This window comes from Nicotiana sylvestris, chromosome 9 (assembly GCF_000393655.2).
Source record: "Nicotiana sylvestris chromosome 9, ASM39365v2, whole genome shotgun sequence".
Classification (NCBI taxonomy): domain Eukaryota; kingdom Viridiplantae; phylum Streptophyta; class Magnoliopsida; order Solanales; family Solanaceae; genus Nicotiana; species Nicotiana sylvestris.
Genome location: NC_091065.1, coordinates 8,076,460 through 8,092,964, shown reverse-complemented (window position 1 = coordinate 8,092,964; position 16,505 = coordinate 8,076,460). Strand labels below are relative to the sequence as shown.

General features: G+C 42.4%; 1 protein-coding gene across 1 annotated transcript; it reads right to left on the bottom strand.

Annotated features, from left to right (window-relative positions):
• Positions 1 to 434: 434 nt before the first annotated feature.
• Positions 435 to 1,979, bottom strand: LOC138877213 (uncharacterized). The gene has a single exon (XM_070156805.1). The coding sequence runs from the start codon at positions 1,977 to 1,979 to the stop codon at positions 435 to 437; it is 1,545 nt and encodes a 514-aa protein (XP_070012906.1).
• Positions 1,980 to 16,505: the final 14,526 nt, after the last annotated feature.

The window sequence follows — 16,505 nt, the reverse complement described above, 5'->3', positions numbered from 1 at the left end:
TGAGCTTTCATTTTCTTCAAAAACGCTTCTGCCTCAGCTTAAGTGACTGGCTTCTTTATTGACAATTGGCCTCCTCTGATTTTCTTGGCCTTCATCAACTCTTCTGGAGAATAACACCTCCCCGATCGAGTTAAACCTCCAGTTTCCCCCACTTCCTCTATGATTTCCTTGCCTTTGTAGGTCATCACAGTTTTGTTGTAGTTCCAAGGAACAGTTTTTGTGTTTGTCACATGGGGTTGCACGGCAGGTTTGATTATGATCGGCTCTGTTATGCCATTCGTACCGCCCCGATTCTGCCTTGTGACGGGGTGGCCTCCTAGGACATACAACCTTGGGCTTGGAACATTAGAGCGAACCTCTAACCTCGAGACCTTGGGCACAAATAAAGTTACCTTTTCTGAGTTCGGGACGCCTTTCACAATCAACGGAACATCTCAGCTTGGTCTTACTTCTAGACTTTTTCCTTCTTGAATTGCTCCCACTGCCATTTCTGTTTGGTCAACCCGCTCGTATTCCTGATCTCGGCCACTCATTCCCACGAAATGAACATCATTGTGTTCCGGCAACGGGTTGTTTGTCACATTAGGAGGGTCCTCGCCATTCATTACTACAATTAATTTTTCAGAAATGAGTCTTTCTATGGCTCCTTTCATAGTCCAACAGTCATCGGTTCTATGCCCCGGGGAACCTGAATGATATTCACATCTAGCATTTGCTTGAAATCCATGTGAATTCGGATGCATGTGGTGGGGAGCGATGGGTCCAATCACTCCCATTTGCTTCAGCTTCTGGAATAGACTAGAGTATGATTCAGCCAATGGAGTGAATTTTTCTGCCAGCCTCTGCTCTTGACCATAATCCTGCCTGGAAAGAGCATTGTAGGGTGCCCGAAAATTTTGTTGCTGAGGTTGGGGGCCCCTTAGAGCTGGTGCCCGTACCTGTTGATTGGGAGGCCGAGCATATGATTGAGCATTGAACATTGTATATTGTGGAGGGCCTACAGAGTATTGAGGAATTGGCAGGGAATAGTAATGTTGAGGGTAGCTGGATTGCCCCTGCTGAACTTGCACATAAGGGTGCGATGCCCCTCTTTGAACTTCCCTAGATCGCGAGATCATCATAGAACCTTCATCTCTCTTTTTCCTATTTGCAAAACTTCCCGACCCATTTTGGATCGCTCGGGTAGTGGCTTTGAGAGCAGCCTGACTCACAATTCTGCCAGTCTTTAGGCCATTTTCGACCATTTCCCCTATCTTTATTGCTTCAGCAAAAGGCGTACCCATTGCATACATCATGTTTTGGAAATAATCAGGCTCTTGAGCCTCCAAAAAGACAGTGATCAACTCATGATTATCCATGGGCGGCTTAACTCTGGCCGCTTGCTCCCTCCACTTGATGGCGTACTCCCTAAAGCTTTCCGTCGGCTTTTTCTTCATATTGGATAGGGAATTGTGGTCTGGTGCAATATCAATGTTATAATGGAATTGCTTGACGAAGGACTGGGCCATGTCATCCCAAACATGCCAGTGAGAGATGTCTTGGTCAATGAACCATTCGGAAGCTACCCCCACAAGGCTTTCCCTAAAGTAAGCCATCGGCAGCTCTTCCTTTCCTCCTGCACCCTTCAGCTGGTTGCAGTACCTTTTCAAGTGGGCGATAGGGTCGCGGTGTCCATCATATTTCTCAAATTTTGGAGTTTTGAAACCTCGTGGCAAATGGATATGAGGGAACATGCATAGATCACTGAATGAAACACTTTTGTGACCACCTAGTCCCTGTATGTTCTTTATATTCTGTTCAAGACTTTTCATTTTCCTGACCATCTCATCTGGCTCAATCATCGTGGCAGGCATTTCATTTTCCACTGGTGATTCGTATCGAGGAGTCTGATTGTATGGAGCCAAGACCCCAAAAGCCATATTCGGAGAATAGTATTGTCCATCATAAACATGAGATGGTGGCTCATTATTTGGCCTCATCACAGGAGGTGGTGGAGGGATTTATATACCGGTGCGCCAGACACGACTAGAGGGGTGTTCCTGAGCGGTGCGACTAGAGGTCGCATATTAGAGGTACTGGGGGCAGCATGGAGGCTGTAGTTCAGCATATACCCTGGTGGTAGAATGGGGTCGCTCGTTGCATGGAGCGATGGTTGAGTATCCCGGGGTATGGTGTATGTTCCCTCTGAGGGACCCTGGGGTGGAGGTCGACCGGAAACCCAAGCTTGATATACATCTGACAGTTGTTGTCTCAATTTTCTTATCTCCTCAGACTCTTGCACAACTGACTGACCCTGCTGATTGTCACTGACCAACTCAATTTTATCACTATTATCCATTACTACTAGACCCTTAGGTCTTGTGAACTAATGATGTGCTGCCAGATTTACCACAAACCAATTACCTTAAACTTACTGGTAGCAAAAGAATAAACAGTAGTTCAGCAACTAAAGCAGCATAAAACCAGCAGCAAATCCGTGTTAAAACAACCCGAAAACTTAGAGAGGGAACCTAGAAACGAACTCTAAAGAGGACTTATACTTTTTTTAAAAGTTTGCACTCTAAGATTCACTCCCAAAGCTTACCATTTCAACTTGCTTTTCATGTGTTCAACTGCTGAATTTTTTTTTGTTTTTGTGACAAAGCAATTATAAAAATGCTCTCCAGAAATGTGATGGAGTCCCCCTATATATCAAAACAACCAGCTATTTCAAAAAATTAAAAATCAATCTTTTTGACAGATCTTTCTACAAAATCTGCTCTTAAATTCAAAAGGCCAGACTTTTTGGTTCAAATCTTGTCAAGTATTTCAAAGAAATCTGCTCTCCACTATTCAAAGACAGACTTTTATTCAAACACTGTCCAAAGATCTACATTTTCTCACCAAACAATTTGACTTTTGAGTGTTGTACTCAAAGAGTCTTCAGCATCAAATAAACAGCCCAACAAGTACCATATACTCTTAAGTATATTTTTTTCACTACCTCACTTTTATCAATACAAAACTATTTTACTACTTCAACAAGTGCAAAAACAGAAAATTTAACATTTCAAACTTCAAAAACTAATGCTAAAATAATTAATAATAGACAAAATAAAATTTGAAAAAATAAAAATAAAATAAAAAATTAGCCACAAAAAATAATAGGATTTTTACCATTTTATAATTCAAGTGGCCGAAAAAATGGTGGTATGCCACAAGAGGGTGTTTGGGGAGGTCGCCGGAATTTGGCCGGATTTCAATCGCCAGATTTTCAGGGTGACATTGGCATCAATAGCTAGGTCTTGGGGAGCTATCCATTGATGTAGGTATTGTGGGGCGGTAGTGGTTGGAGCTTCAAGAATATGGGTAAAAAAGTGACGGGAAAGTTTCCTAGATCTAAGATCAAGGAGTTTGAGGGATTTTTGAAGGATTTGGTTTGGGATATGGAAAGAGAAAGTTGTGGAGATTACATGGTGTGAATTTGGAGGTGTTTGGAGGTGGTCCGCCGCCGCCGGCGATTTCCAGCCGGCGGTGGTGGGCGGAGCTAGGGCGGCGTAGAGAGAGTGAAGAGAGAGAGAAGAGAGAAGAAGGAGAAAAGAATTATGGGTGAACAATTTTCAGATTTTTGATGCTTTAAATACCTAAGCCAAGAGTGAATGAGATCCATTGGATCAAGATGGAATGGATGAATATGATTTGATCTTATTTCATTTAGTGAAACGACGTAGTTTTGAGGCGAAACTACGTTGTTTCAGACTCTTTAAATGGTAGCCCTTTATCTTTGCACTCTTGGACACTTTTTCTTTCAAATTTGGCCAAATTTCTTCCTTAATCTTACTTATTAAACTAATTTTACACAAATAAATTAATTAAATAACTTATTCTAATGATCAATTAACTAGATTAATTCACAAACTGAAAATCTAGTTAATTCTTAAAATGCACAAATGAAGAAAGAACTATTTTTTTTAGTATTTTATGATAGGAAATATGCAATTAAAGTCACAAAAATTGAGAAAAATAATTAAAATTACAAAACACTAATAACTTTAGGAGGTGTTAAAATAGTGCAAAATTTAGGTGTTCACAGCTGCCCCTCTTTGCTCAAGAACATGAAGTGCTTTTGTGCAAAGCAAAGTGAATGCCATAACTAATTTTTGCTCACATGTCACTCCAATGGAAGCAATTTTTTTTTAAAAAAAGGTGACCGAACCTTGCTTCCGAGGGTGCCTACATATCCTTGGCTATAAAGGAATCAGGTCAGTGTAGTTCTGAAAACATTTGGTAGTTGGGACTACCAGACACTAGAGTTAAGACTGTTGCTGCTGTTGCTGTGGCTGTTACTATTGCTATTACTCGCTTCTTACATCAAAAAAGAAAAAGAGAAGAGTACTATATATGTCTGCAAACTAAGAGTACAAAATTCCTATCTATGCGTCTTCTGGAGTCAAATGTCGATTCTTGACCTGCTCGCTTGCCTTGACCTTAGATTGGATTTTGATACTCTTTGAAAAAACGATTATGACTCAATTTCAGTTGCTTGCTTTCCTGATCTGAAATTGACAAGATGAATCTTGAGAAGCTGGGTTACTGACACATTGTCAAAGTTAACTCCAACTATCCTGTGATCGAAAGACTTCTTCCTTCTGATGAGAAACTGAAACTGCAAGCTTTAATCTTCACTTGTGCTATACGGCCGAGCCTGCAAAACCATCAAAGACAAACAAAAACGAACAAAAAATTTTCTGCCCCAGTCTGGCACTAGAAACATTTTGTGAGTTATTAGAGAAATCTGTAAATTATCTAATTTATTGAAAAGGCAGACATAAATAGTAGTATAAACTAGCTAAAAGAGATAAAATTTGGTAACGAATGATTGTGTAACCAGGGATCGGTATCCCGTACTACTGAAAGAAAATGTAACCAGGGGCCGATACCCTATCTTACTAGAAGGAAATAGAATCAGGTGTTAGTACCATGTATTATTGATAAAATGTTGAATTCCTCTAGGTGAAAAAGGTTCTACCTGAGTTAAACTGTATTAAACAACCTGAGCGAAGATTACTTCTAAACGGAACTATGAGCTGGATCCCCCCAGGCGAAACAATTCTACCTGAGTTAGGCTATATAAAACACCCTGAGCGAAGAGTACTTCTACCCGGAACTATGACCAGGATCCCCCTAGGCAAAATAGTTCTACCTGAGTTAAGCTGCATAAAACAAACTGAGCGAAGAGTATTTTTACCTGGAAATATGAGCTGGATCCCCAAGGCGAAAGGATTCTACCTGCGTTAAACTTGCGTAATACACCATGAGCGAAGAGTACTTCTACCCGGAAATATGAGATGGATCCCTCTAGGCTAAATGGTTCTACCTGAGTTAACCATGGTTGGGTAGTGACGAGGAAGGTCAGGGCCCTACGGAGGTTAAATAAAATAGTAAGGTCAACAGTATAGAATATAGCAGTATAATTAAGTACAATAGTAAAATAACACAGGATATACAGAACAACAACAACTATACAGAAACAAGGTAAACATAGAAAAGAATTATAGCTCAGCACCAATAATAACAATCGGGGATCTCCCAGGATACCATCCTGTAGTCCCATATGTACATATCCAATGGATCTCCCGGGGTCCCGTCCCATAGTCCAACTCATAGTGAAAGGGGATCTACCAGAATCCAGTTCCGTAGTCCCAAATGTAAATACCCAATACTGGGGGAATCTACCGAGTGCATTTCCGTAGTTCCATATAATAGTGCAAGGGGATCTACCAGAATACACATCTGTATTCCCAAAATGAGCAGACAAGGGAGAGCTACCGGAATCCCACATCCGTAGTCCCAAAATAAATACACAACAACAATAGGAAAATATATTCAGAAATGGCAAATTTCATATTAAGGCAAACCAGTAATTCTAGTCTAGCATGCTGCACATAATTCAGGTAAAACAGGTTGAACAAATAAAGCAGTTAAGTCACTTGGACATGCTTTTCCTAAGCTAACAATAGGCTTAATAGTGCAAGTAATAAAGACAGGAAAGGAAACATACTAGTAATTACTTAAAGAAAACCGAATTTCCAATAATTAACACAAGTACGCACTTGTCACCTCACGTACAAGGCATTTCAATTACCAAATATACCAATCCTAAGGGGAAAGTCTCTCACACAAGGTTAGACAAGCTACTTACCTCGAACCAACTCAAAATCAACCCGAGACCACGTTCTTGCCACGAGTACTCGACTCCAAATAGGCCAAATCTATTCAATTAAATTGTATAATGTGAATAACACTTCAAGTAACTGATTCTACAATTAAAGTCTAAGCTAATACACGAAATTATGTAAAATGACAAAAAACGCCCCTCGGGCCCGTGTCTCGGAATCAGGTAAAATTTATATTTTTAGAATCTTCACACTCTCACGAGTCTAACTATATCAAAATTATCCATATCCGATATCAAATCCCCAATCAAAACTCAATTTCTTGGTCTAAGAACTTTTTCCCCAATTTCCACCAAAATTTCGAAATTAAAGGATGGATTTAAGTGTAGATACATGGAAATTAGTCTAAAACGAGTAGGAATTACTTACCCAAATTGTCCAAGTGAAAATATCTTCAAAACATTGCAATCTCCCGAGCTCCCAAGTCCAAAATATGAATTATGGCTCAAACCCCCGATTTTGGGTTTTAAAAATCTTCCAAGGGATTCCCTTAATCACGAACACGGTCAAACCTTCGCATTCGCGAAGCACAAATTGACGTTGACCTTTTTTCCTACTTCGCGAACGCGTCCCCTTGTTCGCGAACGTGAAGGCTCAGCTCCTAGCGCATCGCGAACACGGCTCTCTTCTCGCGAACACGTAGATCAAGGCCCCAGCCCTTCGCAAACGCGAAGGCCAAACCTTCAGCTCCACATCGTGTCCCTTCATGAACGCGATGGCCAGCCGCGAACGCGAAGAACAATTGGTCTACAACACACCAATAATTTTTCTGTAACTTCAAACATCAAGAAATGGTCCGATTAACCACCCGAAACTCACCCGAGGCCCCCAGGACCTCAACCAAACATACCAACATATTTTATAACCTCATTCAAACTTGTTCCAACCTTCGGAATGCACAAAACAACATCAAAACACCTATTTCTCATTGGATTCAAGCCTAAGAATTCCAAAAACTCTAAAAATACACTTTTGATCAAAAAGTATATCAAACCTTGTCTGAATGACCTGATATTTTGCGCACACGTCACATACAACACTACTGAGCTACTCCAACTTCTAGAATTCCATTCCGACCCTCAGATCAAAATCTCACTATCGAACCGGAAACTTCAAAAATTCAACTTTCGGCATTTCAAGCCTAAATTAGCTACGGACCTCCAAAATACAATCCAAACACGCCCCTAAGCCCAAAATGACCCAACGGAGCTAACAGAACCATCAAATTTCCATTCCGAAGCCGTCTTCATACTATTCCGACTACGGTCAACTTTCCAACACTTAAGCTCTTATTTAAGGACAAAGTGTCCCAAAACTCTCCGAAACTCAAAATCGAACAGGCAAATCAAAATAGCAGAAATAAACTTGGAGAAAGCAGTTAATGGGGGATCAAGGCATAAATTCTTAAGACGACCGGCCGGGTCGTCACATCCTCCTACACTTAAACATTCATTCGTCCTCGAACGAGCATAAAGACATACCTGATGTAGTGAAAAGATGACGGTAACGACTGCACATTTCCTGCTCGATCTTCCAGGTCGCCTCCTCGACCGGCTGGCCCCGCCACTGAACCTTTACTGATGCAATGTTCTTTGACCTAAGCTTCCTAACCCACCTATCCAATATTGCCACTGGCTCCTCAACATAGGATAGATCTTTGTCCAACTAGATTGGACTGAAATCCAACACATATGACGGATCACCGTGATACCTCCGGAGCATTGAAACATGAAATATTGAATGAGCTCCTGCCAAGCTGGGAGGTAAAGCAAGCTCATAAGCAACCTCCCCAACACGCCTCAATATCTCAAAAGGGCCAATAAACCTTGGACTCAACTTTCCTTTCTTCCCAAATCTCATAATGCCCTTTATAGGCAAAACCCGAAGCAGAACCCGCTCTCCAACCATATAGGAAACATCACGAACCTTCTGGTCTGTGTAACTCTTCTGTTTGGACTAGGCTGTATGGAATCTATCCTGAATCACCTTAGCCTTCTCCAAGGCATCCTGAACTAAGTCTGTGCCCAATAATCTTGCTTCACCCGACTTAAACCAACCCACCGGGGATCTACACTACCTACCATATAAAGCCTCATACGGTGCCATCTAAATGCTGGACTGATAGTTGTTATTGTAAGCAAACTCCGCCAATGGCAAGAACTGATCCCAAGACCCTTCAAACTCAATCACACATGCACAGAGCATTTTCTCAAGAATCTGAATAGTGCGCTCGGACTATCCGTTCGTATGGGGGTGAAATATTGTACTCAACTCCACCCGAGTACCCAACTCATGCTGAACGGCTCTCCAAAACCGTGATGTGAATTGTGTACCTCTATCTGAAATGATGGAACCCAAAATACCATGCAGATGAACAATCTCCCGGATATAGATCTCCGCCAACCGCTCCAAGGAATAAGTAGTACACACAGGAATAAAGTTAGCAGACTTGGTCAGCGGATCCACAATTACCCAAATAGCATCGAACTTTCTCATAGTCCGTGGTAGCCCAACTATGAAGTCCATGGTGATCCGCTCCCACTTCCACTCCGGAATCTCTATTTGCTGAAGCAACCCACCCGGTCTCTGGTGCTCATACTTCACCTGCTGACAGTTGAGGCACCAAGCTACAATTCCAACTATATCCTTCTTCATCCGCCTACACCAGTAGTGCTGCCTCAAATCCTGATACATCTTCACGACACCCGGATGAATTGAATACCGCGAGCTATGGGCCTCCTCTAGAATCAACTCTCGAAGCCCATCAACATGGGGTACACAAATCTGACCCTGCATCCTCAATACCCCATCATCACCAATAGTCACATCTCTGGCATCACCGTGCCGAACCTTGTCCTCGAGGACAAGCAAATCAGGGTCATCATATCGTTGCTCCCTGATAAGATCAAATAAGGAAGACTGAAAAACTACGTAAGCTAGAACCCGACTGGGCTCCGAAAGATCCAATCTCACAAACTGGCTGGCTAGGGCCTGAACATCCATCGCCATAGGTCTCTCCGAAGCTAGTAATAAGCCAAACTCCCCAAACTCTCCGCCTAATGACTTAAGGCATCGGCCACCACATTGGCTTTGCCCGGGTAATACAAAATAGTGATATCATAATCCTTCAGTAACTCTAACCATCTCCTCTGGTGCAAATTTAGATCCTTTTGCTTGAATAGGTGCTGCAAGCTCCGATGGTCAGTATAAATCACACAGTGAACACCATAGAAATAATGACACCAGATCTTCAGGGCGTGAACAATGGCAGCTAACTCAAGGTCATGGATCAGATAATTCTTCTTATGTACCTTCAACTATCTGGATGCGTAGGCAATCACCCGACCGTCCTGCATCAACACTGCTTCAAGGACAATCCTCGAGGTATCATAATAGACCGTATAAGACCCCGAACCTGTAGGTAGTATCAAAATTGGGGTTGTAGTCAAAGCTGTCTTGAGCTTCTGAAAGCTCGCCTCACACTCTTCCGTCCACTAGAACAGAGCACCCTTATGGGTCAGTCTGGTCATAGGGGCTGCAATTGATGAAAACCCCTCAACAAAACGGCGGTAGTAACCCGCCATGCCAAGGAAACTGCGGATCTTTGTAGTTGAGGATAGTCTGGGCCAACTCTGCACGACCTCTACTTTCTTCGGATCCACCTGAATACCCTCACTCGATACCACGTGGCCTAACAATGCCACAGAATCCAACCAAAACTCACATTTCGAGAACTTAGCATATAACTTCTTTTCTCTCAAGGTCTAAAGCACTATCCTCAGGTGTTGCTCATGATCTTCCGAACTCCAGGAATACACCAGAATACCATTAATAAAGACAATGACAAACGAGTCAAGATACAGCCGGAACACATTGTGCATCAAATGCATGAAGGCTAATGAGGAATTGGTCAGCCCAAATGACATAACAAGAAACTCGTAATGAGCATATCGAATCTTAAAAGCAGTCTCCGGGATATCTGGTTCCCGAATCTTCAACTGATGGTAACTTGAGTGCAAGTCAATCTTAGAAAACACTCGTGTGCCCTGAAGCTAGTCAAACAGATCATTAATATGAGGCAAATGATAATGGTTCTTTACTGTAACCTTGTTCAACTGGTGATAATCAATACACATACGCATAGTACCATCCTTTTTCTTTACAAACAAGATAGGAGCACCCCAAGGTGATACACTAGGCCGAATAAAATCCTTATCAAGTAATTTCTGTAACTGATCCTTCAACTCCTTCAACTTAGGAGGAGCCATACGATACGGAGGAATAGAAATGGGCTGGGTACCCAGCAAAGATCAATGGCAAAATCAATATCTCTATCGGGCGGCATGCCCGGAAGATCAGCTGGACACACATCGGAAAAATCCCGTACTACTGGGACTGAATCAACTGAAGGGGTATCAATGCTGACATCCCTCACATAAGCTAAATACATGTCACACCCCTTATCAACCATACACTAACCTTTAAGAAAAGAAATAACTCTACTGGAAGTGTGATCTAAAGTACTACTCCACTCAACACGCGGCACACCTAGCATAGCCAGCGTCCCAGCTTTGGTATGACAATCAAGAATAACATAATGGGGCGACAACCAATCCATGCCCAAGATAATATCAAAATCTACCATGCTGAGCAACAATAAATTGGCTCTGAACTCAAAACCACTAAGAGAAACCAAACACGACAGATAAACGCGATCCATAATAAGAGAATCTCCCAGAGGAGTAGAAACATAAACATGGAACACAAAGAATCCTGAGGTACACCCAAATGCGGAGCAAAATAAGAAGACACATAAGAGTAAGTGGAGCCTAGATCGAATAGAACCAATGCATCTCTGTGAAAAACCGGTATAATACCTATGATAACAGAATCGGAGGCAACAATCTCGGTACGGACATGAAGGGCACAGTATCTGGCCTGGCCTCCCCCTCTAGGGCGACCTCTACCTCCCCGATCTCCACATCTAGCTAGCTGAGCAGGTGGGGTTAGCAACTGGAGCTGTAATCATAGCCTGAGAACTCTGCGGGGCACACTGTGGCAAAGAAGTATGTGGAGGTGCACCCCTCCCAAGTTTGGGGAAATTCCTCACCATATGGCATGGGTCACCACACTCAAAACAAGATTTGGGAGGATGTGGCAGCTATGACTAGCTCGGTCCAGGTCTATTGGACTGACCTTTGAAAGCACCCCGCGCAGGAGGTGCACTAGAAATCAGAGGTGCATAATAAGGCTCATGAGGTCTAGGAGGAGCTGGAATACCACTGACTGCTGGAAGAGCTAAATGAACAGAGCGACTCATATAACCCCTACCATGACGACCTGCACCTGGGGCACGGGCACCAGAATAATGGCCCGACTCTCTAGACCTCTTGGCCTCCCTCTCCTCTCTCTCCCTAGCATGCATACCCTCAATCCTCATAGCAATGTTCACCACCTGCTGATAAGAAATGTCCATCTCCAACTCACGAGCCATGCTAGACCTGATGCTGGGAATAAGCCCCTCAATGAACCGGTGAACCCTCTCGCGGAAAGTAGAAACCAAGGCTGGTGCATGCCTAGCCAAACTGCTGTAACAGACAACATACTCTGAGACAGTCATAGCACCCTGGTGAAAATGCTCAAACTCTGCACGTCATGCATCCCTAAGACTCTGAGGAACATACTCTCTCAGGAACATATCTGAAAACTGAGTCCAAGTCAGTGAAGCAGCCTCATCCGAACTGTTTAACTCATAGGTGCGCCACCATTCATAGGCGGCTCCTCAAAGCTAGAAGGTAGTGAAGGAAATCACGCTCGATCCTGATATACCTATGGTACGGAGAATGCGGTAACTCTCATCTAGAAATCCCAGAGAATCCTCCGATGCTAAACCACTGAATACAGGAGGCTGGTACCTCTTGAGCCTCTCAAGCCTCAGCTGCTCCTCCTCGGAAGCCGCTGCCCTATCCTCGGGCTGAACTAGCACTACAGGCGGTACAGGAATAATCTCAGGGACCTACTCAACATGCACTCGCTACTCAGGAGTGCGGGCAGCGGGAGTCTGTGCTCCTCCCCCGGCCTTAGATGTTGCTGGAGCAAGGGGAAACAACATTGCCTGAGCTAGAGTGGTGTACATGCTCATGAACTGTGCTAGAGTCTTCTGAAGAGCTAGAATAGTGGTAGCAGTAGGTGTGTCAGGTGCCTAGACTCTGGCTGGAATTGCTGGTGGTACCTCGGCGGCAGCTCGTGCAGGTGCTCTAGCTGTACCATATGCGTGTCCTCGACCTCTACCCCAACCCCAGCCTCTAATGACTGCAGTAGGGGGTGCGGGTGCCTGATCATTTTGGGTAGCGCGTGTCCTCACCATCTGTGAGAGAATAGAAGATAGAAGTTTAGAATTTTGATGTCAAAAATATCGCATGACAAGGAAATAAAATAAAGTAAAATTTTCCTAACAGTTACATAGCATATCGTAGATAAGTACAGATATCTCCGTACCGATCAGCGAGACTCTAATAAACTGGCTTGTGATTCATGACTCCTATGAACCTAGAGCTCTGACACCAACGTGTCACGACCCTAGATCGCCCTTCGTGAACTATCGTGACGGCACCTAGTTTCTATGACTAGGTAAGCCTAACAAATGCGGAACATAAATGGAACTTGCGAATGAAATAATCAACAAACCAAAATAACTTAATGGAAATAATAGTTATAACGTCTCTCGGCATATACAACACAACATTCTCAAAACCGAGTACACTATCCCAAAATCTAGAAACTCACGGAAACACAAGCTTTTGGAATATCTAACTATCTAAATCCAGAATATCTAACAAGGAAGAAAATACAGAAGGGCACTGTTTAATAGCTAGAATAGAAAGGGACTCCTCGGTCTGCGGATGTGGCAGATGTACCTTGAAGTCTCTAGAGCGGTTGCCTCCCTCAAGGATAGTAGGCCTGAGTAGAGGTACCTAGATCTGCACATGAAAAACATGTGCGAAAAGGGAATGAGTACACTACAGCGATACTCAATAAGTGCCAAACCTAACCTCGATTGGGTAGTGACGAGGAAGGTTAGGGCCCTACTGAGGTTAAATAAAATAATAAGGTCAACAGTATAGAACAAAATAGTATAATTAAGTACAACAGTAAAATAACACAGGATATACAGGACAGCAACAACTATACAGAAACAAGGTAAACACGGAAAAGAATTACAACTCGGCACCAATAATAACAATCGGGGATCTCCTAGGATACCGTCCTGTAGTCCCATATGTACATATCCAATAGATCTCCCGAGATCCCATCCCGTAGTCCAACTCATGGTGCGAGAGGATCTACCGAAATCCCATTCCGTAGTCCCAAATGTAAATACCTAGTACTGGGAAATCTACCCGGTGCATTTCCATAGTTTCATATAACTATGCAGGGGGATCTACCGGAATCCCACATCCGTAGTCCTAAAATAAACAAACAAGGGGGAGCTACAGAATCCCACATTTGTAGTCCCAAAATAAATATACAGCAGCAGCCGGAAAATATATTTAGAAATGGCAAATTTCATATTAAGGCAAACCAGTAATTCTAGCCTAGCATGCTGCACATAATTCAGGTAAAACAGGTTGAACAAATAAAGTAATTAAGTCACTTAGACATGTTTTTCCTAAGCTAACAATAGGCTTAATAGTGCAAGTAATAAAGACAGGAAAGGAAACATACTAGTAATTACTTAAAGAAAACCGGATTTGCAATAATTACAAGTACGCACTCGTCACCTCACGTACAAGGCATTTCAATTATCAAATATACCAATCCTAAGGGGAAAGTCTCCCACACAAGGTTAGACAAGCCACTTACCTCGAACAGCTCAAAATCAACCCGAGACCACGTTCTTGCCACGAGTACTCGACTCCAAATGGCCAAAATCTATTTAATTCAATTGTATAATGTGAATAACACTTCAAGTAACTGATTCTACAATTAAAGACTAAGCTAATACACGAAATTATGTCAAATGATCAAAATGTCCCTCAGGCCCACGTCTTGAAGTAAGGTAAAATTTATATTTTCTGAATCCTCACACTCTCACGAGTCTAACCATATCAAAATTATCCCAATCCGATGTCAAATCCCCAATCAAAATTCAATTTCTTGGTCTAAGAACCTTTCCCCCAATTTCCACCAAAATTTTGAAATTAAAGGATGGATTTAAGTGTAGATTCATGGAAATTAGTCTAAACCGAGTAGGAATTACTACCCAAAATGACCAGGTAAAAATCTATTCAAAAATCCCAATCTCCCGAGCTCCTAAGTCCAAAATATGAATTATGGCCCAAACCCTCGATTTTGGGTTTTAAAAATCTGCCCAGGGATTCCCTTAATCACGAATGCAGTCAAACCTTTGCGTTCGCAAAGCACAAATTGACGTTGACCATTGTTACTTCTTTATGAATGCGTCCCCTTCTTCGTGAATGCAAAGGCTCAACTCCCAGCCCATTGCGAACGCGGCTCCTTTCTCGCGAATGCGTAGATCAAGACCCCTGCCCTTCGCGAACGCGAGACCTCCCTCGCGAACGCGAAGGACAAACCTTCAGCTCCATGTACTATCCCTTCGCGAACGCGATGGCCAGTCGCGAATGTGAAGAACACCTGGTCTGCAACACACCAACAGTTTTTCTGCAACTTCAAACATCAAAAAAGGGTCCGGTTAACCACCCGAAACTCACCCGAGGCCCTCGGGACCTCAATCAAACATACCAACATATCCTATAACCTCATTTGAACTTGTTCCAACCTTCGGAATGCACAAAACAACATTAAAACACCTATTTGTCATCGGATTCAAGCCTAAGAATTCAAAAAACTCTAAAAATATGCTTTCAATCAAAAAGTCTATAAAATCGCATCCGAATGACCTGAAATTTTGCACACACGTCACAATCAACACTGCGGAGCTACTTCAACTTCCAGAATTCCATTCTGACCCTCGGATCAAAATCTCGCTATCGAACTGGAAACTTCAAAAATTCAACTTTCGGCATTTCAAGCCTAAATTAGTTACGAACCTACAAAATACAATCTGAACATGCCCCTAAGCCCAAAATCACCCAACGAAACTAATGGAACCATTGAATTTCCATCCTGAGTCCGTTTTTACACTGTTCCGACTACGATCAACTTTCCAATACTTAAGCTCTCATTTAGGGACTTAGTGTTCCAAAACTCTCCGAAACTCAAAATCGAACATCCTGTCAAATCAAAATAGCAGAAATAAACTTGGGGTAAGTAGTTAATGGGGGATCGGGGCATAAATTTTTAAGACGACCGGCTGGGTCATCACAATTTTGTATAGTGACAGTCTACTATATATAAATTGTATAGTGACAGTCTATTTAGGTCTCATTTGTTTTTTTAAGATTAAGACGTCTGAATCTGAATACACATCTGAATATCAAGATGTGTATTAAGATTAAGACATTTGAATCTAAATACACATCTGAATATGTTAAGATATGTATTAATGTCTAAATACTAAATAATTAAGACTGTTTGATTTTTAACATCTGAATATATAAAAGTTAATTGTAACGACCCGATCGGTCGTTTTGAGCTCCGGCGCATCATTCAGCCATTTGAGGCCATGAGCAGCTTCATCTCAGGTATACTGACTTATGTGTATGGTCAGAATTAAAATTCAGGAAGTTTGGAGTCAAATCTAAATGGAAGTTCTCATTTTGAAAGCTTAAAATTGAAGAAATGAACTAGGATTGGAATTTTGAGTAAACGACCTCGGAATTGGGATCCGAAGGTTCCAGCAGGTTCGTATGATGATTTCGGACTTGGGCGTATGCCCGGATCGGGTTTTGGATAACCCGGGAGCGTTTTGGCGCCTATTGTGGAAGATAGCATTTTAGAAGAAATTGCATCAGTTTGGCTTAAAATGCATTTCAGTGTTATTGATGTCCGTTTGGAATTCCGAGACTGGGAGTAGCTCCGTATGGTGATTCTGGATTTGGGAGCATGATCGGAAGTGAATTCGGAGGTCCGTAGGTCATTTTGGAGCCGTTTGGCTAAATATAGAAATTTGAAGGTTTTTGAGAAAATTCGACCGGAAGTGGGGGCAAGCCCGTAATCGAATGTGACTTGTGTGCAAAATTTGAAGTCATTCCTGAATGATTTTGGTAAGGTTTGAGACACTTAGTCTCTTTTAAGGAAGCTTAAGTTGGAAAAGTCAACCGGATATTGACTTATGTATTAGAGCGCTCGCAATGCGAGTTTTATGAT

Coding starts and splice junctions, on each gene's coding strand:
- LOC138877213 (XM_070156805.1), bottom strand. CDS start 1,979: ATGAGGCCAAATAATGAGCCACCATCTCATGTTTATGATGGACAATAC.